Genomic DNA, 26,477 nt, shown 5'->3' with positions numbered 1-26,477 from the left:
TGGCACTTGTAAAAAATAATAATATTTCTCTTTTACAATACCATGATAATATTTACATGTAGGAAGGTCTATATAAACAGTAAGCATTGTTTTATACTGGGGTAATGTCTCAGTCTGTTTCTAACTGGGGAGACTTGTATTAATCCATAAGTGTATTTTCCATTGTATTCCTATTACAAGGCAGGCATGTTTACTGAAGAATACCATGTACGGCTTCTACAGGGTAAAAAAATGTGTCCAGTAATTAGCAGTTACCTCAAATTCCTGTTGAAATGAGAAGGAAAACATTACTCAACATTTCTATAGTTTTACATCAAAGAGATAAACCTCCCCCACCCCCCCACATCCTTGGATATCTCTTGTATCAGGAATACCGAAATTTCAGAGAGAACAAGTGAAATAACCACGACACCCAGCTACCTCCTCCCCCACTGCACCTCGCTATACATCCTCTCTTAAGAGCTGCTCTCCTCCCAGGAAAGGACTCCACTGTGTTCCCTCATGATTTAGAAGCGTTTCTGCAAAGCTCAAGAGTCGATCACAGTTATTCCGATTACTCCATGGAGGGGTAGAAGTCTACCAAGTGCTTAAGAACAGCTCAATACAGTTCTTTACACAGGTTTACATTAACTTTTTTTTCTTCCAAGAGCATCTCAAGTCCCCTTGGGTTTAGGACCAGTTTTGAAGACAGCATGGACACTCCTAACGCAGTCCATTTCCTCCATCCACATCAGCCAACTGAACAATTGCTACAGAGGGTATGAACAAGAACTGAGCCCCTCTCCCCATCAACAATATTTAGAAACATGGCTTGTTTAAGAGCATAATGTTCTTTTGACTGACAGAAACTAGTCTTGCTTTACTCCTTTTATTCTAATCTTGCTATTTGCCTCTCTCACACACACAGACCTCCTTTGTTCATCTCCAAAGAATGTTTCCCTTTCCCCTGTCTAATGGGGGAAGAGTTGCACACAACCTAGCAGATGGATATCCGGTCTTGATCTGAAGACACAAACAAATCAAGAATCTTTTGCTTCTTATTGTTTTCTTTTGACAGTTCATTACTTCTGTTGATGCGTGTGCATCATTTCTCACTTGAGTGAGTCCATTTGGGCTTTCAGCTATGGGTTCTCACAGCTCTAAGTTAGCATGCTGTTTTCGTTTTATGAAGGTACCATCATAGAATGGTTTGGGTTGGAAAGGACCTTTAAAGGTCATCTAGTCCAACACCCCTGCAATGAGCAGGGACATCTTCAACAGGTTGCTCAGAGCCCTGTCCAGCCTGACCTTGAATGTTTCCAGGGATGGGGCATCTACCACCTCTCTGGGCAACCTGTTCCAGTGTTTCACCACCCTCATTGTAAAAAATTTCTTCCTTATATCTAGTCTGAATCTACCCTCTTTTAGTTTAAAACCATTACCCCTCGTCCTATCACAACAGGCCCTGCTAAAAAGTTTGTCCCCATCTTTCTTATAAGACCCCTTGAAGTACTGAAGGGCCACAATAAGGTCTCCCCAGAGCCTTCTCTTCTCCAGGCTGAACAACCCCAACTCTCTCCGCCTTTCTTCATGGGAGAGATGTTCCATCCCTCTGATAATTTTTGTGGCCCTCCTCTGGACCTGCTCCAACAGGTCCATGTCCTTCATATGTTGGGGGCCCCAGAGCTGAAGACAGTACTCCAGGTGAGGTCTCACCAGAGCGAGTAGAGTGGCAGAATTGCCTCCCTCGATGGCTGGTCACACTTCTTTTGATGCAGCCCAGGATACCATCAGCCCTCTGGGCTGCAAGTGCACATTGCTGGCTCATGTCCAGCTTTTCATGCACCAGCACCCCCAAGTCCTTCTCCTCAGGGCTGCTCTCAATCCCTTCATCCCCCAGCCTGTACTGATACTGCGGGTTGCCCCGAACCAGGTGCAGAACCTTGCACTTGGCCTTGTTGAACCTCATGAGGTTCACATGGGCCCACTTCTCAAGCTTGTCCAGGTCCCTCTGGATGGCATCCTGTCCCTCAGGCATGTCAACCGCACCACTCAGCTTGGTGTTGTCTGCAAACTTGCTGAGGGTGCACTTGATCCCACTGTCTATGTCACTGATGAAGATATTAAACAGTACTGGTCCTGCACACCATCGTGGTTTTCTTCTCAATTAAAGATCATTCCTTATTGTTCAAGCCTGGCACTACAGAGGGAATTCTCCATCCAAATGTTCCTATGGCCCTTTCCCTCCATAATTTTCTAGTTTTTTTCAGGATCCTTTAAAAATACGGTTTGTGGTTCTGTCAGTATCTATAACCATTGCCTCTGAGTCTTGGAGCAACAGTCAGAAGAGGTATTTGAGTCCCCGGTGCTGCCGCAAAAGTTCAGTTACTCATTCACTATAATCGGTTGTGGTGGGTTGACCTTGGCCAGCTGCTAGACACCTACCCAGCTGCTCTCTCACTTCCCCTCCTCAGCATGACAGGGGAGAAAATAAAATTAAAAAGCTCATGGGTCAAGAGAAAGATAGGGAGATCACTTCGCAATTACCACCACAGGCAAAACAGACTCAGCTTAGGGAAAATTAATTAAATTTATTGCCAATTAAAAATAGAGTAAGCACAGGGGTTGTGGGGAATGAGGGTTGCAGTCGGTCCATAACAGCTCCTCTCTGCTGCTCCTTCCCACTGCTCCAGCGTGGGCTCTTCTCTATAGGCCACAGTTACTCTCAGGAGCCTGCTACAACATGGATCCTCCACGCACTTCAGCTTCCTTCAAAGCATATCCACTTGCTCCCGTGTGGGATCCTCCACAGCTGCAGCATGGATACCTGCTCCAGCATGGTCTCTCCAGGGCTGCAGAGGATCCCTGCTGGGGCGTCTGGAGCACCTCCTCCCCCTCCTGCCCCTCTCCCCTCGGTGCTCGCAGGGCTGTTTCTCACACTTTTCCCCTCACCCCTCTCTGCCAGGCAGCGTTTTGCCCTCTCTTACCCAGGCTTTCCCCGAGGCGCCGCCATCGTGGCTGCGGGGCTCAGCCGTGCCCTGCACTGGGGCCGTTGGAGCCGGCTGGAACCAGCTGTGTCCGGCTCGGGGCAGCCCCGGCCTCTCCTCACAGAGGCCGCCCTGCAGCCCCCTGCCAGCGCCTGGGCACCTGCACCCTGTACCCCTGTATTACTCACCAGAGTTGCTGTTTCCTAGATATCTCACCATCCCCTTCCAAATGTATGTCCAACATTTCTTGTTTCTAAGAGAATACAGCTTCACACTTGGCAATGTAAAGTGAATTTTCATATGTGCACATTACCAGAAGATCCAGATTTGTGTGCAACTATCCTGTCCTTAATATTTTTTAATTTTATCGTCACCTTTGTTTTACCCCAAAATAGTTACAGCAGAAGTTTATAATACAAAAATAAATAAGCAGTGAAGAAGACAATTCCAGCAATGCCATTTACGTACCCTTAGAATACTGAAATAGCAAAAAATATTTGCATTACAAATAGCGCTTGGAAATTTTTTCCACCCCATCAAGAAAGGAAACTTTCCCGTTGGACTTTAAAAAAAGAAATAAAAAAAACAAAATTGCCCCCCCCACCCCCTGTTGAAACCAGAGGTGGGAACTGCTTCTCCAGCGCCTCCCAAAGTAACCGTTACTCCTGCATGTCCACACAGAGACCATCTCCTTGGTTTTGTCCAAACCTGGTCTAGAATAAAGCCTGAAGTCATTAAGTCATTTTCCTTTTAACCTATTAAGCCCTATTTAGATTTATGGAAAGAAAATTAGCTTTTGACTTTTACCCGAACCATGTTGTTTCTAGAACAATAACCCCCCCATATCCTATATGCCAACAGATAACAGATCAAGTTTATCTATTGAAATAACATCTTCCTTCATGTGTTTATGATGGGGAGCAGCATTTTGTTCTGAGGCTCTGACAGCAGCTAACACTTGCTAACACTGAGGTAGGAAGCATTTCTAGGACTCCAGTGTGTGGGTAAAGCCATTTACAAATTATTGGCACATCAACGTTCTCTGTCTGGACACAAGGCAGCTCAAAAACCCCTACTCTTACATGTTAGTAACTTCGTTTGTTAGAAGTAAACCACAAAAATACACACTTTCCATTTGATAATTACTTACACAGCTGTAAACTCATACTACTAGATGGAGGAATCATTAAGGAAAAGCATATTAGTCAAACCAAATCAAAGGAAACAGTGTGCCTGGAGGAAATTACATGAGAACAGAATCAAAACAAAGTTATAAGTACAAGAGAAAAAGCAGTCTTGTGGTATTTGTTTTGCCAAGTTCTAAATAGCAGGTGGTCTGGAGCAAAGCTTAACAAAGGATTTCAGAGGATACTGTTAAGTTTAGGAAGTCCGATGTCCCAGGAATAAAGCGATAATGAAGCCAGTTCTCTTACTGAAATCCCTGAAAGAGAATAGGAAACCAGACATCTGTTTGGTGTTAGCATCCTTCATACACATGACCATCTCAGGGTAAACCCCCGGCAACATGCTTAGATGCTGATGCAGACTTCTCAGCTATGTAACTACCTACCATGAGGTACTCAAACGATACTTAGAGTTTTGCCACAGTCACATCATTTAAACACTCACATCTGTTTTGGCTCTTCTGTTGCCATATTTTTTCCTAAGAGAAGTAGTCCTTAGATTACATAGTCCATAAATGGGGAAGGGGGAGGAGAAGCTATCTACCTTTGGACAGAAGTAGTTGTGAATGAAAAAAAAAAAAAAAAGACTAACTCCCATTCTTCTTAGTAGTCTTAGATGCAGTTGCTACAACCGAAAGGCTACCAACCCACGGCGGCATTGGCCGGCTAGACTACGTTAACTCCAACAGTTAACAACAGGCAGGGCTCAGACCCACCACTCTTCCCAGCCACGTTGCTGTCAGCAGTCAGTGTTTAAGCAGCCTTCGTCTTCCATCAGTTCTGCTTGGTAAATGCTAACCTTCAGCAAACATGCTGGAGAGAGATCGCAAGTATTCACAGCCTCTGCAGGAGTCTCCTGTGTTGGCCAGAGTCCTTAAACGATCTCCAAAATTGGCAATTTAGGCACCAAAACGTAGCCTGAAATAACTGGAATAAACCCAGCTTCATTAAGTAAACATAACAAACATGGCATTAAGACTTCAAATTTTGGACAAGGGCTAGAAGAAATTATCCCACAACACGGGGGAAAAAAAAAAAAAAAAAGGGAAAAAGAAGCTCAACTTCAGTCTTTCAGTTATCTTGAGTTACAAAATTTCCTGAATCTTAAAGAATAGTAATAGAACAGGATTTACTTTGGGGAGTATTTATCCGCTTCAGAAAAAGCCAACCCTGCATATCTTCAGCCACAGAAGACAAATAAGGGAGTAGTCTGAAGGGAGGGTCTGCAGGGTGGGAATAAGCAGCCCTTCTAAGTCCAGATGTGGTGAGCAAGTTTGTATTTTAATAGGCGTGGTGTGACTGCATAAAGGATGGTAACCTAAGAGAGAAGGCACATTTTCTGGCTGACCAGCTAAAGGGGTCTAAAACACAAAAGGAACTTGAAGAACTTCTCAGGCACCCCTTCACTTATGTGGTAGCTGTCAGCAGTGCTCCTGTCATGTGCTGGAAACTGCTAGACTTAAACACAGCAAGTTTTAGTTGTTCAGACCCCAGAGCTGCTGCAACTCTCTGAGACCTGGTGGTAACACATAAAGCTTTTGAGAGTAGCTTAACATCCTGTGAAATACGTGGCAAGATTTTCAACACTCTTACTGGCTAATTAGGACATAGACCTTGCAGATGTTTTTAATCAAGGAAGAAAACCTAGGGATCCTACACTATGTACACATATGCTAACCCTACCTCAGTGGCAAACGAGAAGTGTTTTTCTAGCAGCTTGAAGAAACTGCTTTTAACAAAGAAGTTAAGTTTTCAGTCCTTACAACTATAAGGAAAACTGTTCCTCGATACGAGCAGATGCAGTGCTGGTTTTCCAGCACTACAAAGAAGTTGTTCTAGTGTATCTGTGCTGGTAATATTTCAGGTGTCAGGACAAAAAATATGGCTAGCTATTTGCACTCCTTAGACAGTACTAGAAATGTAGTATCTTGGTCTTGACTCTTGGGAATAACAGAGATACAGCAGAAGCAGGCTTTTAGATACTCAGAAGGTTCAAAGCATAGGGGGATGTAGGGAATAAAAGCTCACTGGCAGAGTAACACAGCTTAATTTCTATGTTGTAGGCAGTGCCTTTTCCATAAGGAGATTTGTTAATAACCTCATGAAAAGCCTTGTAATGAACTGCAATTTGTGCACATAGATACCTGCTAGCTTTCCCTCCCCTCCTTTTATACAAGCCCTCTCCTAACTCCTGACAAGTTTTTTTATTCATGGAGAAATGGACTAGGTTTTTGGACCAAGGGCAGGGGCAGTGGGAAGAAAACAGCTAAATCCAATATTTGGTTTGGCTTCTCTTTTGGAAGAGCAGCTATTACAAAATTAAAATTCCATTTCTACAGCGGAGTATGACACACACACAAAATTGACCTTCCCCTCACCCCCAGCAAAACAAAAAAACCCAAACTTCCCCAAAACCCAAAGGCATTTTCCCCGCTTCCAGCCCAGGTTCAGAGCCATGCACAATGGAGTAATCCTCCACTCTGTTTGCCCTCCTGAGCAGAGTTACACAGTTGAAGCTGATAACAAGACCAGCATCCAGATGATAGGTCGGTTAGATAGATAACACACACATTAAGTGTCTTGCTGGGAAGTCAGCAGATACTCTCTTCACCATTTTTTATTAAAAGATCTCAAATTAAGAGCAAAAGCAGTCAATTAAAAAAAAATAAATATTATTACAGATACTCAAGTAAGACAAAGCAGTCAAGTTTTAAGTATCCTGCCTGCAGGATCTCTATTGCAACAAAGCAAGGTGTCACCCTAAAGTGTACTTTAGGGTGGTTCCTCCAAACAGAAAAACCTGACAAGTAGTAGGTTGTTTCAGAAAAAGAAAAAAACCCACAAAGGAAACCCACAAAAAAACCACAAACAAAAGCCACCAAAACAAAACCACCCCAAACAAACACCCAAAACTTAGGCTAAAGTGACAGAGTTTAAATGGCCAAGCTGCTCAAGTTCAAATAGTTTTTCTTGGATTTACTACTTATTACATATCCAGAGGTCTAGAGCCTAATACAAAAAAGCACTATTTTATTTACATGTAGCATAAAAATAAGAACAATCCTTCGCACTCATCTGTTACAGAAAGTAGATTTTAAATCAGCTTCAGTAACTCTGCCTTCATAACAGAAGTCACATGAGAAACAGAATGCAGAACTGCATTTTCATCCAGCCAGGAGCTATTTAAACAAGGGAAGAGAAGCTTTGCCAGAAAGTGACTAAGAGCAGGATTTCTACCTGTATTAAAACCTGGTATTGGATGATCTGAGGAGTTCTCAGTCTCACAGGGGAAAGAAGTTCTTGTGTTAAATGCCTCAACTACAGAGAAGACTAGCAAAGAGGTTTTCATTTATAATGCCAACCTAAGAATGAGTTAATCCTTGGCTTTGTGTGTATTGTTTAGTGCAATCTGGAAGGCTAGCACACCAGCTGATGGTGCCTTTATTCTTAACTTTCAAGTTAAGAAAAAAAAAAAAAAAAATCTTGAAAGTAAAAGTAATAAGAGACTGAAGTTTTCAGAGCCAATTATCTAAAGTTATCAGTAGTAGTCCTAAGAGTTTAAGATCATGTTAATGATTCATTTCAGAGCAGAGCCCCAAGGACAGTTGGCCCTGGAAACACAACATTGGAAGTGCTCGTAGGGGAGAAAGTAGGGAATAAAAACCAAGTGGCTCGGGACAAGAAAGGAAGAGATTATTTAGGTCAGCCTTTCTGAAGAAACTGAACACCAAAGCACAACAATTCCAGATAAATTGAACAGCCTCCTAAGTGCTTTCAGCAGTCCCAACACTGAAAGATTACTGCACGAGATGGTGTGGGAAATTCTGGGAAAAAATTAGTTTTTACATGATTATTAATCAAAATGTAAAATTCAATTCCCTTCAAAGTTTTTTGGTTTTGCCTCTTCTTTTTCTACTCACACAGAAGAGAGGAACGGTTTGAATTCACAGCTTGCAAAGGTTCAATGTAGCATGGCATTTATTCCAAGAGACAGACAATCCAGAAGCATAGGCTATTAACCAAACAAATATTTATAGCTCGCGCTTTTACAAGACTCAAAACTCTGCTACTCTTCTTGTCGCCATGGCAATTCAGAGGGAGCTTCTGAAAACGGAGGATGAGGTTTTAAACCAGTCAGGCTCTCACAAAAAAGCCTGTTTTCCAGCCCTCTCCCAGTCCCGCTCAACGCTGGTTTCCACAGCAACTCAGCAGCTCAGAGACAGCTTGTAAATGCAGTGCAAGCCTAGAGCTGCTTCAGCTGTTGCTTATCTTAAGACGCATCAGGATGCTGAGGACTTGTGTCTAGTACCATCATGTTTCAAAAGACCATGAAAACAGGCTATGGGAGTAGAAGCCTGTCCTGGTTTTGGCTGGGATAGAGTTAATTTTCTTCATAGTAGCTAGTATGGGGCTACATTTTGGATTTGTGCTGAAAACAGGGTTGATAACACAGAGATATTTTAGTTGTTGCTAAGTAGTGCTTATACTAAATCAAGGACTTTTCAGCTTCCCATGCTCTGCCAGGTGCACAAGAAATTGGGAGGGGACACGGCTGGGACAGCTGACCCCAACTGGCCAAAGGGCTAATTCCATACCATATGATGTCATGCTCAGTATATAAAGCTGGTGAAGAAGAAGGAAGGGGGGACATTCGGAGTGATGGCATTTGTCTTCCCAAGTAACTGTTATGCGTGATGGAGCCCTGCTTTCCTGGAGATGGCTGAACACCTGCCTGCCCATGGGAAGGAGTGAATGAATTCCTTGTTTTGCTTTGCTTGCGTGCGTGGCTTTTGCTTTCCCTATTAAACTGTCTTTATCTCAACCCACGAGTTTTTTCCCTTTTACTCTTCTGATTCTCTCCCCCATCCCACCAGGAGGGAGGGAGCAAGCAGCTGGGTGCTGCTTAGTTGCCAGCTGGGGTTAAACCACAACAAAGCCCCTTCCCACTGCTGTCCCACCCACCTCATATCACACACTACAGCAGTGATCTGAAGAAACAGACTTCCAGTTGCATTATGAGGTGTAACAATTCAGCAAAACACTTGCCTATGCAAATACCTAGAGAAATTGTCATAGAATGATTATTAAATTTACGAAATGAAGCGAGGTACCCAGTGCAAACTGGCATGTTCCTCTGAAGTCAATAGTACTAGACTGATTTACATCAACTGTAAAATCAGTCCTGAAACACAAGAGAGTTGGGAAACTAGAAGAAACAGACAACCCCCCCAAAACCCACACAACTATTCTGGCCCACAATTTGAGATAAACGTCTCTGAAATCCCTACAATGTTTAAGTGACTTTTGCTGGAATTGCCAAGCAATTCGAAAAGGATAAACACTTTCAAGAAGTCGCATCATTTATATCATACAATCATTTACGTTGGAAAAGACTTTTAAGATCCCTACAAATACAGACATTACTTATCTAAAAAAGCCTGAAAACAAATTTACTTTCCAACTGTGTGAACCAGCATTAGTTACAATTCCAGTAAACACCATATGAAACTGGAGTCCCTCCTCATTCAGAACCAGTGAAGTAATTCAAGCTCCCTGTCTGTAGGATCATGTTCCCAGATGCTAGGAAGAACATCAAGACACTACAATTTTAAATCATTTTAAGTAAATACGTTGTTATAGTGAAGCAATGTCTCTTCCCATAGTCTTACTCATTTAAGCTGGAACCAAACTTCCTGTGCATCCTCAGTCCCTTCTCAAGTTTATAGCAGTTTTTTCCCCAGTAGGTCTTCTCAACCCCTTTTTTATTAATCTAAGCACTTCTACAAAGCACTTTCACTGTGGAAGATGAGTACATATGATTATGTATTAAGTTCCGGCTTCTAAAGGTATAGGAGTAGCTAACTAACAAGAATTGTGCATTGCAAACAGATCCTAAGTAGCAGGTAGGATAGCTAATTTGACCAACTATGCCCAAATGTCTCATTTTCCGCAAAGTGTGATAATCGAAGTCAAGTCAGCATTGTCACCTTATGTCCCCCACTGAAAGGGATGATACATCTGAAATACATTAAATTAAAAAAAAAAAAAAAAATTTGTTCTCTCTGGAGCAAATATTGACCTAGAACATACTTCTATACTAATATGCAACGGATGCAAGAATAACTCCTTGTGGTGAGTTTTTAAAAAGGGCTTTACACAGGCTTTCTCCCATTCAATTTTTGCTGACTTTGGGACATACCATGACTTCATTCTAGAACAAGTCAGTCTTTCCAAAAACAGTAGGATGTTCTTTAAATACAAATGCTCAGCAAGAGCCTTGTGCAATGCTTTGTGAATGTGGGATTTCTGAGGAGATGTTTCCAATAACTGGGGGTGGTGGCAGTGTTTTCGCTTGAGCAAATTTCACTCAAACCATGAATTTTAGGATTGCATCCTATTAGTGATAAACAGCACTGAACTTAGCTTTTTAGCTTTTTCCCTCCAGACTACAGACCAGATTCTTTGCTAATATGAGCTGGGAACATGATGACCACTTCTATCCTGGCCAAAAGAATTTGGTGAACCCTTCCTAATAATCCAAATGCAATTGCCAAATTAGCTCATCCCATTTTCATTCACACATGATCTCTTACACTTCCAAGTTTGCTCAACAGTCTCTTCCTGCCAGAAGCAGCTAACAGTCATGTTTGATGACTATTACTTTCAATCAACGTCATAGTTTACAGTACGAATGCATATCTTTAGCCTTAATTCTACAGACCTTTAATAGATAACTTAGTTCTCCAATATCAAATTTTATAGAAGCACCTCCCGGCACATTTGAACAAGACTGAAGCCACTCCTTCAATTCAATTAAGGCTTATATGTATCAAGAGGAGCTAAAACAAACAGAAGATGTTGTGCACGATTAAAGGAGAAGGGTGATTAGAAGAAATCCTCCAGAAGGTAGAGCTAGGAACAAAAGGTCACAGTATAATAGGTGCCAAGTTTTCCTTAAAGGGGATGAAGAGGGTAAAAACAAAACAAAACAAAAAACCCACAACAAAAACCACAAAAACCCACTACAGTCTTCATCACATTAAAAGCTACACAAGCAAAACAACATATGGGTATTCAGATTAGAAAACATTAGAAGAACAACACTGGAAAGTTACACAGGAAACAGGAATAAACATAATGGAGTAACTCTGTGCTTTATTTATTTTTAAATCAAGCATAAATGTTAACTTGGTGATCATCACAGCTTTTCAATAGAACAGATGTGTTAGGAGCCACATCCTTGAGAATATTTGGGTAAAGTTCGCTAATGAAATACACTGCTGCTTTGCATCAGAAGAAGGGAAAGCTCAGTATGTGAGCTAACATTCACAATTCACTGGTTTGCTGCTTCATGTAATAGGATTTGATGATCTTGTCTGCAGGTACTTAAACTAAGAAAGTACCAGCCGTTTCACTCTCACAAAAGTGAAACAAAAAAAGAGGTCAGCAATTCTGTAATACTGTAAAACTACAACAAAAAAAAAATCCAGGAGACAGAAGGATTTGTATGGAAGACAAACAATCTTGTCAGAATTAAATAGTCAATCTAGTCACAGTTCAGAGACAGAAATAGTACCAGGAACATGTAGAGCTGGGATTTTTTTTTTTTTTTAAGCCATTAGTTTTGTGGGTTGGGCGTTTTTTTTTGTTTTGTGGGTTTTTTTGTTTTTTGTTTTGTTTTGTTTTGTTTTTTAAGAATAAACCATATCTGATTAAGGATTCAGCCCCCTGGGTCACTACCTTCTCAAGAACAACTTAGTGCTTAAAGGTCTGGTGGTTAAAATGGCTATATCTGGAATACTCGACAGTGCACATATAATATTATATCACCAAAAAACACGTGTTACATTTCTAGGATACTTGTTAGAGTTAATATATCAACACATTTCATGAAACCATGACTCCTAGATAGGCATATATGCTGCTTTAAACTACTATTTTGCCACCTGCTTTGCCTACTTCTGCCCGTGTTCCCTTTATAACCAACTGCTCATGAGATACTGATGCTCTAGAAACTTGTGTGACGCTACTGTTGTTTAAACTGAAGTTTCCTTTAGAAATAAGACTAAAGAATACCACTTTGAAGGTGCTTGTGCTCCTTCAACTTAGGTCAACTAATTTCAGCATAAGGATCTCTTTTTGAGAAAGATGACTGAAGAACAGGCCAAGGACTATGCTGGCAAACAGATTATGCAGGCAGACGCACATCAGCACAAGCACTGGGACCACATGGAACCCAAACACAAAATAACATCTTCAGAGTTCAGCTCTAAATTCACAGAACAATATATTTTAGTAAGAAGAGGATCTGGGCACCTTTACATATTTATTCCCATTGTTGTTGCAGGGCTGAGTTTCTTGCAATGAGCCTGGATGGTACAGAGCTAGCATCAGTAGAGCTATGAGTGGTCAAGAAATCAAGAAAGGGGACCAGATGGCTTGTTGAATAATAGATTGCTACCATCACTTCTCTTCTAGAAGAGGAACTCATCACCAACTAAGTAAAAGTTCAACAGTTCTGCTGAAAGTGCCTTTGTAAAATAAGCCCATAAGCTTAATTTATGGTTTATGTTTAGAAGTGCCAGGTATTGTTTTAGGGCAGATAAGGAACAGGTTCCTTGCAAGAAAAAATTGATTACTCTTTCACAGGAAAGAGTATCCACTTCAGAGCTTACAGATATGCAACTCTTCATAGCCAAGTCTACCCATATCTTCTACTTAAACAGTCTGATTTCTTAACTAAGACCCTTGCCACATTTAGCCATAGGAGCTTCCTTGGATACTATCTGTCCACCCAGCACGTTTCCCATCCCAAGGCAGAGGCAGCTAAAGAACATGGACTATCTACCCTTCAGTCACCACAACTGACAATCTAAAATAATCAGGTTTCATACCACATTTTTACTTACAAGATTTCAGCAGGGCTCCATAAACTTACAAGGGATTCAAAAGCAGCATATAGGAGCAGGATTGCAGCCTTAACAGCAACATGACGCAGTAGATAATTTTTCTAGTTTTCAGATGATTAGTCCCACCCCAAAACTGAAGGTGCTTAAGTTACTAACATATCTATATTGGACATACTATTTTAAATAGTATGCCTGTAAACAGGGTTACTAGGACTCCAGTCAACTTCTTTATGTACATATTGGACACACAAGCTACACAGTTAGTTTGATATTCTCCCTAGTTACGATTTGTCCCTCTCCTTCTCTTTGTATTCACGCAATGTGAGCTAATTCAACTTCAAAAGAAGAGCAAATTTCCCCTTAACCCCTCCCAATATTTCGTTAAGTGCTTGTAACATCTAATTTCTGCTGGAATCCATAGGTACAGCATCGCTTCAGTAACAAACAGCAGCTCTGTTCCTTTCCCGTCCTGTTCTACCTCCAAGCTGCTCTTTTGCTTTGGGGGTGCGGGGAGCGTACACTGATACATACAATCAATTGTTAAAGATGCCAATGAGATCCAAGTTCATCTTTGCCCCCCCCCCCCCCCCCCCCCCCCGAAGTTAAAACCAGTTGTCTTCAGAGTTTATCAAATGTTAGGCTATCCTAAATACTGACTTATTCCCAGCTTTCCAAAGTGAAGTGTAAAACAATCTTTTGGGTTTAGTAGATTTTGCTACATAGATATTATATTCTTTTAGACTCTATTATTTTAGTAGAAGACAAAGTATCTGTCAGTTTTATGACATTTTCATAAGAAAATATAAGTTTTCTGTGACTTTTTTGTTGGACTGAAGACTAGCTTAAAAAGGTAAGGAAAAAACAACTTCTGCGCAGCTTTGATGTTCCATAGAGGACATTAAGTTTGCTTTAACTCAGAAAAAATGTTCTGTACCTGAAAGTCTGTACATATAAGAACTGGTCATCCCCCTCCTCTTTCTCTGTTTACATAGCTTTCAAAAGCTTTGAATAAACTTTAAATAAGTTTAAATGCTTATAAAGAGACATCACTTCATTCTTCTCTCACAAAAATCAGTGCATTCTCCCAACAGCTATTTATGTTGGAAAGCCACTGCACTCTTTGGCAACCAAGCAAAACCTTTGTAGCACTGTTTTCCCTCCCTTCTCCCCGCTAAAAAAGGGGGCTAAGAATTTGAACACAGCTAGAAAGCTAACAGCAACTACATGTGGATTGTTACAGTCTTGAGGACTCAGGTAGAGATACAACTGCAACATGAATGAAAAAAGAAATAGAGTATTCAGAGTATTCAGGGGAAAAGTAGAGCTGAAAACAATTTTTTAGTTAGTCTCTCTACATATGGTGCTGATTCCCTGTTGATAAACAGCTTCCCCAGATGACTTTTATCCCCTAGAACATTATTTATTGAAAGGCTCCAAAGACAAGTGCTATAAGTACATTACCTTCTGGAAGTACCCCTGAGCCATCATTTCAACAACACTTAAACTGAACACATAGAAAGAGAAGAATCACATTTACTTTTTGTGCCCAATACATTTCAGAATACTTCTGTATCACTTGATTCAAACAGGACTAGTTGATGTCCAGGATGTAGGTCTCATTTAGAAAAGGAAAAAAAAAAATAAAGCAATTGAGTTACAAATGGAATTATGTGAAGGCCTCTTAGACTGTATGGCAAGTAGCAAAACCATATGCTAACGCAGCCCAAAGGGTCGCTTCTTGATGTCTAAGCATACTTCCACTATGGACGCATCTGCTTACTTCTCTCTACTTCCTCTCCTAGGCACCAACTTCGATGTTACCAGTGAATCTTGAGTGTCCTGAATTTGTTTGCTTTACTAGTCATTCCAATACTACACCACCATCATCTTAAAAATCTTATGAGCCCTTACTACCACCTGGCTGTCCCAACCCTCCCTCTCTTTTACATTTTCACATGCTGTATTGCTCTATTCCAATATTGAAATATTGATTTTCCTTTCAGGAGCCCTTCAAATGATTATGACATTCTTGTGTATCAGTGAATCACATTACACCAGGGAGGACCATTATGTTGGTGAACAGAAGGCAACAGCGGTATTCATTGCAAGATACAAAGAATACTCAAATACTGACTAAAAATAAAACATTTACCTTTTACATAAAAATATTTACTGACATTTAAATGGAAAGCTACTAAATCTTCTCAGAGGATAAAGAACCTTTTCTGCACAAACTTCCAACATCTAAGCATTGCTATTATTGATCTTTTAACTGGACTTTATATGGACATTGGAGGAGAAAGAAAGAAAGGGGGGGGGGGGGGGGGGACGGGACGGGGGACACGGACGGACACACGACGACACACCCCTTCCCCACCTTCCAAGGAGAACCCTGTGATACATGTTTGTTCTTTAAAGAAAAGCAGGGGGGATGGAGAGAGACAAAAAAAAACCAACAAACCAACAATACACAACAAAAGAACTCAGCCCAGCAACATTTATCACATATTTTTGTTTCTGAACAGTGCTAAGCAGATACCAGTGATGTCTTCCTTTGATATTCTACCACTTTGGTTTTAGAGATAATCCTCCTCTGTTTAATTATTCCTATAGTTAGGAGTTGCAAACATCTGAAACAAGCTAGAGTTATGTGCAGTATTAAGTCACTGATTAGTTATAATCTTCTAAGTCTCAAACAATGAAACACATGCACTTATCTGTTAGAAGTTACTAAAATTTATACCCTTTTCCAAATCTTGACATATAACATCTTAATTGACAAGACATCACGTTAAAATTTGTTTAATTCAGTGGCAGCATTTAAAGAGTCTTCAGTCATGTCACATATATTACAGAAAGCATATATTTCTGTTTAGAATTAACTTGCACAACTTAAGAGTTAACTTAATTAATGCACACACCTTTCATATAGCATGGGTCAGCTAAGTGCTTTATTCTCAGCAGGGCCTGACTTTCCCCCAATCTACATTTTAAAAATGTTCAGGCTCTCAAGCAAGCTCAACACCTTAACACCAATCAATCGGACCCAGCAAAGCTCTGTAGCATGAAAATGGTGGCTCAGAATGCCCCAGCCAGGGTCACTGAGCAACGCCTCAAGCCAGAGCTGCAGGGGCTCCCAGCCAGCAGCCCTCCACGGGTCTTGGCATACCAAAGCCCATACTTCTCATCCCCAGCCACTGTGTCCTCTCAGATTTTTCTGTATTTAGTCAGGGAAGCAGCCTGCTCAAATACAGAAGTATAGCCCTTCATTATTAAATACATGGGACAGCTTGCTTGAATGCCAGTTTCAGAAGTGCTCACCACCACCAGTTGGAACGGTGTCAAAGCTGCATCAAAGCCCTGTCACACTCCCCAAAATCCCAGTCAATCTGGCACAAGGGTACATAAAACAAGAGCCATAAACAACAAGTTAGGAGTTTGAGAGAATTACTCACCTTTGTGGTTGACTAGCTTAAAGACTGGAGGAGAGGTAGAAAATCAGTTTAGGTAACCCAATAGTTAAAGGGCAAAGAACCACTATTTACTTTTTAAGACCATTTTATAGAAATAGAAAGGGTACTGGAGCACAAAAGCTAGCCATAACATGCACCTAAGCACACCTACGCATTTGATAGATATCACTCCAGATGATGCGTATTTACTCATTTTTGCCAGCACAGCTACTAGAAAGCTTCAGTTATGAACCAAGGCCTCCCAGAGATAAGTACTGCCTATACATTCAAGTGACAAACTGCTAACTCACATAATATGTATTCAAACTCTGGTTTTCTGCATATCGTTTCCTCTTATGCTTACAAGTATGCCAAGCACAAACTCTTCTCCAACTCTAACCCAGCTCTAGCCAACATACACAAGTCCTTAGCATACTACCCCCAAGAATTTCTCCCAATTCATAGAGGGCACTTTCTGCAGACTGAGATACAATACCTAATAATTTTTGTTTCTTTATTACATTAATTTGAGCAAAAGTCGCTTCTCAAGAATGCATGTTCCATCATTACCTCCAAGAACTATGCTAGCAGTTTGTGAACTGCAAATATAGCCCCTATTGTTAACATTATCTGGTACCAAAACAACCCTATAATACTTCACTTTCCATCCAGACGATAATATGTTTTCTTTCCCTTTGAGTCTGATCCAGTGGTTTGGACTGGCTTGAGAGCATGTTCAACCCTTAAGAAGTTAATCCAAACAAAAGCTATGTAAATATATCTATTGAAACTTCATACCTGTAGGGTCTGTTCTTTCCAGCTCAAGTCTGACCATTTCTTACTTTTTTAAACAGCCAGGATCAAGTTGTAGCTATTTCAATGCAAGTTTGATCTTCCCATCTCCTGCTGAAAACTGCTAAGTTTTGAACTTGTAAAAAGCAAGCATTCAAAAAGGCTTATTACCAGATTTTTCCACCATGTTTTCCCCTGCAAATAATCTTTGTGAGAAACTGAATGCCTGCTTTAATTCCTATTGACCAGAGGGGTTACAGACTTACTAGTGGTTCAACAACTACCGCTGTTATATCACTTGCTGTTGTTCAGAAATGGCTATTTTCCCTCCTCTTCCTTCTCCAAAAGCTCCTTCACCTCCCAGCGTATGTTAGAAACCGACAAATGAACAGGACCGGATGTTCAGCTGCCAAGCTCACCTTCTGCCTGGTTTAAGAAATTTTACATAAGCACTCGAGCGCTCAATGATATACTGTGAGCATAGAGGTGACATAACTCATTGGAGCCCTCCAGAAAAAAAGTGGCTTTGGAAGCACAGGTGAGCACAAGCACTGGCAATCATCCAAATGCTCCTCCAGCCTCATTTGCTGTCTCATTCTTTGAAATACATATTCATCTCCCTAAAAAAACCCAGTATTTAGATGAAGGAAACAAATCATTTGTCTTGATTACAAGACACCATAATATTTGCTTTAAGCTTCCTGTGGTGGAATTACATCACAATCACATACAATGCTTTGAGGAAGATGAGACAGGCTTTTCTGCAAAAATGTTTTGTTAAAACTGATAGTTCTTTGAAAAGTACTCAGTCTGGGAAAGGACATGCCAGAAAGTAAAACTGTAACAAAGCTAGCTTTACAAAACTGGGGGGGGGGGGGGGGGGGGAGTAGGAGGAAGGTCAGCTAACTGGAATAGAATTAATTACCGGTAAATGAATTGCCTTTCAGCTTCCACATAACATTTCCCTCAGTTTCCTTTAAAGTGCTCACCCCATTGTAAATTAGCCACTCAACTAAAAAGTAAGAACTTGTAAACCATCTATTTTCCCCCATATATGCAATAGTGCCACAAAGTTATCATGGTGGAGAAAAAACCCAACCAGCCAAACAAGAAAAAACACCAATAAGATAGTTCATTGTATACATCCACAGGGACACTATTTTAAGCATTTTTTTTTTTTGTTTGGTATCATTGTATAACTTCAAGGGAACCTTAATTTAGCCATTCCATATGGCCCTGGCAAATAGTCTGCAATGACAAATACAAATATCTACCTTGTGCTTCAATTATTTTGATATACAAGATATTTATATTGCAACGTGGACATTTCTGGCTGTGTGAACATTTCTTAGTAATCTTCCTTTATGTAAGCATTTACACTGGAGTCACCTCTAGCATTGCTAAGAGAAAGTATGACTCTCAGCCTTACTTTGAGAAAAGTATTCCTAAAAGGGATCACCAGCTGCTGAGAACTGATGATAAACAGACTGTCTTCAGAAGTGCTCCAACAAAAAGATGGCATTTTCAGTGTTGGACTCTAAGTAGATCATACCATATGTAAATTTTAAATCCCAATTTCAGAGCTAAATTACTACTTGTTCCTGCCCCTCCAAAAGCACTGACAACCCAAACCTACACACCCCCCCCCAAGGAAATCTTGCTTACTGCTACTGCAGAAGATTCACATGCATATCACTGTCTGTCATCAGTGAAGAAATACCACTATACCACTATTATTTACTCATGTGAAATTATGAGAAAACTGGATTTTTTTTTTTTAATATCAGTTGTACAAGAAGGTTCTCCCATACTTAAGAGAACTTCTCTCTCGTGACCACCAGCACTTAAGAAGCTAAAGCACTTGGGGCACCCTTTGAGGAAGGGTAGAAGCCTTCTCTAACATTTTTAACTCATTTCTTTAAAAACAGGTCTGCACACCCCCCAATAACATTCGGGGCTAGTCAGCGGACACAGACAAGTTTGGTAGCTCTAGGTCACGAAAGATGATCCCACATGTTTTGTTAAGTCAGTCAGCTAAAGAGAAAAGGTGAAGTCAAAGTTCAACTACTTGTGAGTTCTTACCTAATCATCTGTGATGTCATCAGCCAGTTTCTGCAGCAGAACCTGGCAGCTACCGCATTGCTGCCAAAACAGTCTGCAGTAGGAAATATAGGTATAATACAGGAAACAATCGCAAAAATATCTTTGTGTAATTCAGTTAAATAGCCAATGAGAAGACCTCATCCAGGCTCAATTAGATCTGCTAATCACAGTGGTAGTTTTAACTCTCATTATTAATGCCAGATGCCCTGTGGTATTCACAATTACCAGAAATACATGTCCTATGACATGAACAAAGAATTGTTGCAACATTAAAGCTGAGAAAACAGGACCTCAGAGGCCAAGCGACAGCAAAAGCAAGTCCTCCACTTGCATATATCCACCTTAAACAGAAGAAAACAAGAGGCATTGCGATTGTCTTGATGTGACATTTCCAGGTACATTTCCTGTCTCCTGTATGCAGTGAGGGAAGGCAGTCACCCTCGTTTTTTCTTTTGTACATCCAATAGCAGGCTGTGGGGCCAGTAACCTGAACTAAGAATACTGCAGGGCCAGCCAGGGACCAGCTTGCTCTGCCTCCTCTCTGCTGGAGCGCGAGAGGAGAGAGACAAAGCCCTTACCACAGAACAGCATTGCTTCTGGCTGAGGCCTCTCAGAAACAGAGCTCCCCTTCCAAGTAGCATGCCTAGGTTTAAGAAAATAGCATGATTTGCTCAAATGCAGCGAAGGCCGTGATTTCTGAGAGACATGCCAATAGCTCACATCCAAAGTTTCTTCTGAGCCCTGAGCATCTAACCAAGAGGGTGAAATTGTGAAGGTTATATAACATAAGCTAGAGAGATGAGCATGTCTCCCTTTTAAAGGCAGGAAGGTCTTACAACCAAGTCCTCAATTTTTATCTGTTTTAGAAGCATTCGGGTATCTTGCAGTCTAGAACCTCTGTATCTCGCTGAAAGATTCCTGAGCACTAAGGAGTGTTTATTTTAAAGCAAAAACCAAACAAAACCTCACCTTATTTATTGCTCAAACTACCCCAGTAAGCTCCATCAAATGTTTATGTAAGACTACTATTTATTGCCTCTGCATTGTCCTCACACAGACACATTGTACTGGATTTGCTTCCAGCATCGCCAGCTTAAATTTAATTTCTAATGTACATGAATGCAAGAAAAATCACACCTAGAAGCTTCACAAAAAGGCCAGTTCATCAATACATACTATCTCCTCCAGAGTAGCCATGATGATTTGTAACAATCATTTCTGTCCATTTTCTAACTGTCTTGACAACAAGAGTTCACAAGTCTTACTCTGTGGCACCTTTTAAAACCTTCCAGGTACCATCAGTTTCAGGAGCTCGTGCAGACAGAGAATACGATTGAAGATCTCCAACTCCCTTATTCTCCCCTAAATTAAAGGTGAAAGAGAAGCTTCAACTCAGAGAAACCACTGTTTCTCCAGGTCATTAGTATTTCTTAGTAGGTTCTCACTGAAAAGCAATTCAAACCTCATCTACCTCAGCACTGTTCTTGGCTATGCTGACGTCCTTTGACCAACTTATACAGCTCTTGATTTCTGCAGCTAAACTACCAAACAAGTTCTCTAGACCTACTCCACAATATAACGTTCACATGCTTCAGGTATCAATCACTGCTTCCTTTTCCTCATTAGTTTCTGCCCATTCCCCACTATCACCATGGCACATTGGGCCCCAGTCCCACATAAGAGATCACTCAGCCCATACATCTGACTTGGACGGCCGTATTACTCACTCTTATTGTTAATGTGAACATACTCCAGCCACAGGAGCAGGGGCAGACTCCTGATTGCCTGGATTTCCTCCGGCTCACATAAACAATCAGCATTTGCACACCCACCTACAGTCACTTTCTTCATGCGGCGACTTCTTATCAGCACCTTGCTGGTAAACTTTCCTCCCACCTAGCATTTCTTGGGAATTGGGACAGGAAAAGGAAAAAGAAAAAATGCACGTCTGACAACAACATAGGCACCAGACCTTGATCCACTATTCCAAACCACCCTCTATCGTTTCCTCACTGGTCAAATCCAGCACTGTTAACAGACACAACTAACCAGAAAGCTGAGCAGCCTGAAGACACTGAAACCCGTCACCAAAAAAACCACAGCAGCCTCATCTGCTCAGATATACCCATGCAATTAACAACAAACGAAGAAAAAAAGATCAAAGAAAATAACTGTTATTATTATTTACTACATGAAAGAGAAAGTCTGCACTAGCTACCCATCTAACAGCCCAAAACTTCCATAAAGTCTCATAGAAGCAAAGAGAGAGGAAAAGAAAAACCACCGCCAAACCAAAGACCTAACAGACACTTGTCACTTCAAGTCTCTCCTTGACAGGACTCATCCCTCCTCTGCAAAAAAGGAGTTTCCACACACACAAGTTTCTGTTAGGTGAGGAGGAATGAATGGTAAACTACAAAACATACCCAGCATCAGCACTGTGGACATCCCACATCCACAACGGATTGAGAACCTGTCCCAGGCGGTCACTTCATTGCAAGACCGTGCTACATAATTCTTTGCAAAACATTATTTCCATGTACAGCCTCTGTCCCTAAAATACCAGCAAGACACAAGAAGCATACAACAGGAGCACAGTGAGACATGATCCGAAAGTTACAGCATTATCACACGACTGGCACCGTTAACACTGTGTATGAACTCACTGCTTCTTTGCAGGTATGTGGTCCCACGATCTGTTTTTTTCTTATTTCCATGTGCTTTCTGGGTGGAGTAGCTTTCGCCAACTTATTTTAACAGCTCCTCCGGCCCTCCCTTTTGTTTTTAAGGAGTTAGACAATAGGACCACAAAAATATTGGAAACTAAGTCTGTTCTGGAGCTGCAGCATCCAGTGCTGGCAACAGAAAACACGCTCCCGTCACTAGCTCATTCATCTTGCAAAGGCCATCAGAAAAGCAAACTACGCAGCCTGCATCCTAAAGTTTGCATCACTGCAGAAAGCCACTGGCTTGCGCTGCAACAGGCCCGGCTTAAAGAGGTTACATCTGTCTGAAAACAAGAGACACATGGAAATAATCAGCGCGCACTCCCTCGGCTCCAGCGAAGGACGCGTTCGCTTTTATTTCGCCGTTGGAGACGCGACTTGGCTCCTCTCGCTCCGGGGGCGAGGGAGGGAAACGACATCGCTCCGCGGCTCCCCTCGCCCTGCCCGGAGGCTCCCCGGGCCGGGCAGCGCCGCCGCGGGGGCGGGCGCGGCTCTCGGCGGGCAGCGCGGCGGGGCGCGGCAGGGCAGGGCCCGGGGAAGGGGCCGGGCGAGCCGGGCGCCCGCGGGCGAGCCGTCCCCTCTCAACACACACACGCTTCGGGGGAACCGTCCCTCCTGCGGCCGGGGAGCCCAGCGCCGTAGCGGGGCGGGGAGCCCTACGGCCGGGGCGCTCCCGGAGGGATCGGTACGCGACAGCCCCCACGCCTGCTCCGCGGGGAAGGGACGCGGCCACTTACAGCTCAGGACCCCCAAGTAACCGAGGAGCAGCAGGCGGAGGCTGCGGCTCGCCATCTTCTCGGCAACGGCCGCTCCCCACCGCCGGCAGCGGTTAATAACGGCCGGGCGACGCCGGCGGGGCGTGAGGCGCGGCGGGGAGGGGGGGCGGCCCGGCCCGGCCTCGCCTCGGTCCGGGGGAACGGGGCGGCGCCTGGCGGGCCGGGGGCGCGCGGGGAGGCTGCCGTGCAGCAGGTGCGGCAGCCGGGGCGCAACGCCCGCGCCCGCTGGGCTCTGCCTCCGCGCCGGCAGAGCCTTCCCGCGCCGGTCCCGCCAGCCCGCCCCCGCCGCCACCACACAACTTTTAACGTGTCCGAGGAGGCGCCTCCCCGCCCCGCGCTGGCTCCGAGCGCAGGGAGCCGCGGCTGATGCGGGGCTGTGCTCCGGCCTGCCGCCCGCCCTGCCCTGCCCTGCCCTGCCCTGCGGCGCCCCGGAGCGGGGAGCCGCGGCGGGCAGCAGCTCCCTCCTCCTCGCCACGGGGCTAGCGCGACGCCCCCGCGCATCCCGGGGCTTGCGTTGTGTTGTATCGTGCTGTATTCAGCAGCTCTTTCCTCCGAATTATTTGTCTATTTTTAAACTGTCAGGTCTTCATAAGCTCAAGGACATTTGTTGCAACAGAATAAACTTTTCATGACGAAAAGCTTAAACTTCGCAAAGAAGACGGTAGTCCCTGTCGGTACGTTTCCCGACGTCAGACCCAGCCGGGGTGGAAGTAGGAATAACAGGGTGAAATCACAAAACAAAAATGTAGATGTTCTGGATGAAAAGAGCGCGATGTGACGATGAGGCGCCGGTTTAAGTTGCAGGCTTTAAGCGAAGTCACAGTGACTCCTTGTGCCCGTACCGCTGGACTGGACAAAATCCCACCTACCGTAGGGCACATCCGCTGCCCAGCAGGAGACGGACTACACGGTGACCTTCAAAGCCTTTTTCATTAACGGTTACAGCAGTCTAGGAGAGCCTTGATTAAATATACAGGAGGCGTAATGGCCCTTTAAATTTATGAATCAAGGCAAATTACTCATTGTGACAGTTAATAGCGCATCTGAGTAGTTTCTAATGACATCTTAAAAATATATTACCACTGATGTCATACGGCTCTATAACAAGAAAAGTATCATAAGCATTTCTTCAATAATCGGAACAGCAACGTTGGCTATATTTTGTTAGACTGTAGCAAAATGAGGAAAGATTATTTATAAATAAAATCTCTAGCAGCTATTTTAATGGAGACCAAAGAAGCAGGATGCCATGATGCTCTTCATATCAAAATCTTCTTAGCTTATTTTTCACGTGCAAAAACATACACAGAATACAAGTAATACTTCTGCAAAAAATGTGCATATCTATATATATGTCCAGTATATATTACCAGTATAGTGGTAACATGCATTTAATAAAATCAAAACTACTCCACAGGCAACAGAAAAGTTCTTTATTTTGTGTGGCCCAGCACATCGTAACTTTAAGCATATACAAAGTTTCATTGATTTCAGTAGGACTGCTTTACTATTTAAAGCCACTCGGTGACAGAAACATCGTGTTGATATAAAATTTAAATATATGGGAGGAGCCTGGTGGAAAAGGTATAGAGGTGGGGCATGTCAAGAAATGGCAGTATGGAATAAGGGATAGCTCATAGGATGACTACTAAAGCTGATGTAATGACAATGAATTGAAGAGGGGAATGAAGAGATGAATCGTGAGGAGAAGGTATCCCATTAGACGATGGGATGAAGTTTAGACTAGTGCAGTAGTCCTTCCACCACAGTAAACATTCAGTTCTAGCTGCCCAAATACATAGACTCACATATAGGGTTTAATTTGGATTTCACTAACATGCCTCTTACACCACAGTAAATCCACTTAAATGCGTAGGGCTTATATAAGCATGAGGTCAAATTTCTTTTTTTTTTTTTCCTGGTCAGTGTTTTGTTTCTCTTGCAAGTGAAGTAAATACCCAGTGTACAGGGTTGTCTCCCCAGCATTTCTCCAACTTTTTCTGGTACAGTTTCACAGTACTTTCACAGTTGCTTTACATTTCTCTCTTTTATTTCAGCAACAACTAGATCACGGTTTCTGTGCTTGCTTTATACAATTGTAGGAAACACCAGCAACTAAATGAGAGTATTCTGAATGTGTTTACAGAATTATTGAAAAACTGGTTGTAATGCATATAGTTAATTAATGTATATACTTTTTATGTATGTACTTTGCTGAACAATGCTATTCTTAAAAATACTGTAAGTACTTTGCTAGAAGAGTACAAGACTGCTATCCATATTTTTAATCTTTTTAAGTTAAACGTAGTGAAAATATTTTCATTACACAGCACATAGAGCCCAACATGGAAGAATTTGTTTGAGATACTCAGTTTAACAGTTATTCTTAGAGAGCTTTCCATAGAGACTGCTTTTCAGAATAATAAAAATAGTCTACAATTAATGTCTGCACACAGAATGCTGGTCAAGAATAGCTATCTTATTTTGTAATAACTATTCTAGTCGAGTTCTTTGTGTAGAAAAGCCTTTAAGAATTGTGTGGAAGTACAACATGATTTCAAGACTTGGCTGCTTCTTAATGATCTCAATAGTTCACAAACCAAAAGATTACCCTCAATTCATTAGACGATATTTTAGATAAATGTACATTCTTACACTGCAATGGAATTCTTCCTCCTGCTAATGAAACTTTCTATTGCAAATGCAGAGTGCTGATGATAATCTGCTCTAACAATATAAGTTTACCTCTTTTATGGTGGCACCATCACTCTGAAAACAGTTTTGAAAAATAATTTGCAAAAATTTTGTGAAACAGTATAAGCCAAAACTCTGACTCTTCACTCTGTGAACATTTCATTTTTCTTAGCTACAGGATGATAAAAATCAATATAGAGAAATTAATCTATATTAAGAAAATACTCCTTTTGGTGATTTCTCCATTCAAAATAGGTTTTATTTTGCAGGGGGAACAAAACCAAATCACCTTAGATTTATTTTTCTGCACCTTGCATGCTGATTTCTAGAATAACTTTGAGGTATAATAATAAAAAAATCAGTACAACAAATTAGAACGGCTGAATGTGGTCACAAAGGTGTTGCAATGTAAATGCTTGTACACATTACAGATAGGTAAAAGAGGAAGATGATCATGATTCCTCTTCTCAAAAACATGCGTAGGATAGGGGGAAAAGTAGTGCACTACAAGAAGAGAACTGGCTGTTTAATTATCACTTAGAATAGTAAGATGTTAATTCACTTCAGTAGTAAGATGTAATCACTCATCTGTCATGGCTTGCACATACCAAAGTAGAAGACAGTCATGGGACAGCTGATGAATGTTCATCCTTGCACCACCATTAAAAAAAAAAAGTTTAATGAAAGGCAATGCTTCCCTAGTATATCCCATTCAGGCGCAAACCTGACATCTCTCAAGTTTACTTGTTGAATTTAAGTAGATCAACTAGTGTAAACCTAGTTTCATGTAAGCAAATGCATATTTTTTATTGTGTTGATGAGCAGGTAGTATGGATGTGTGATGATCTGTGAGTAGCTCATGTCTTGTTTGCGGA

General features: G+C 41.9%; 1 protein-coding gene across 1 annotated transcript in view; it reads right to left on the bottom strand.

Annotated features, from left to right (window-relative positions):
• The window catches only part of JAM2 (junctional adhesion molecule 2), a 38,228-nt gene extending 15,256 nt beyond the window's left edge, over positions 1-22,972 (bottom strand). Inside the window, exon 1 of the mRNA XM_075516918.1 lies at positions 22,870-22,972. Within this exon, the coding sequence (XP_075373033.1) occupies positions 22,870-22,924 (55 nt within the window). The 5' untranslated portion in view covers positions 22,925-22,972. The remainder of the gene's footprint in view (positions 1-22,869) is intronic.
• Positions 22,973-26,477: the final 3,505 nt, after the last annotated feature.

Source organism: Mycteria americana, chromosome 1 (assembly GCF_035582795.1).
Source record: "Mycteria americana isolate JAX WOST 10 ecotype Jacksonville Zoo and Gardens chromosome 1, USCA_MyAme_1.0, whole genome shotgun sequence".
Classification (NCBI taxonomy): Eukaryota; Metazoa; Chordata; class Aves; order Ciconiiformes; family Ciconiidae; genus Mycteria; species Mycteria americana.
Note: the sequence above shows the minus strand (reverse complement) of the source record. Positions and strands in the feature narration are given on the sequence as shown.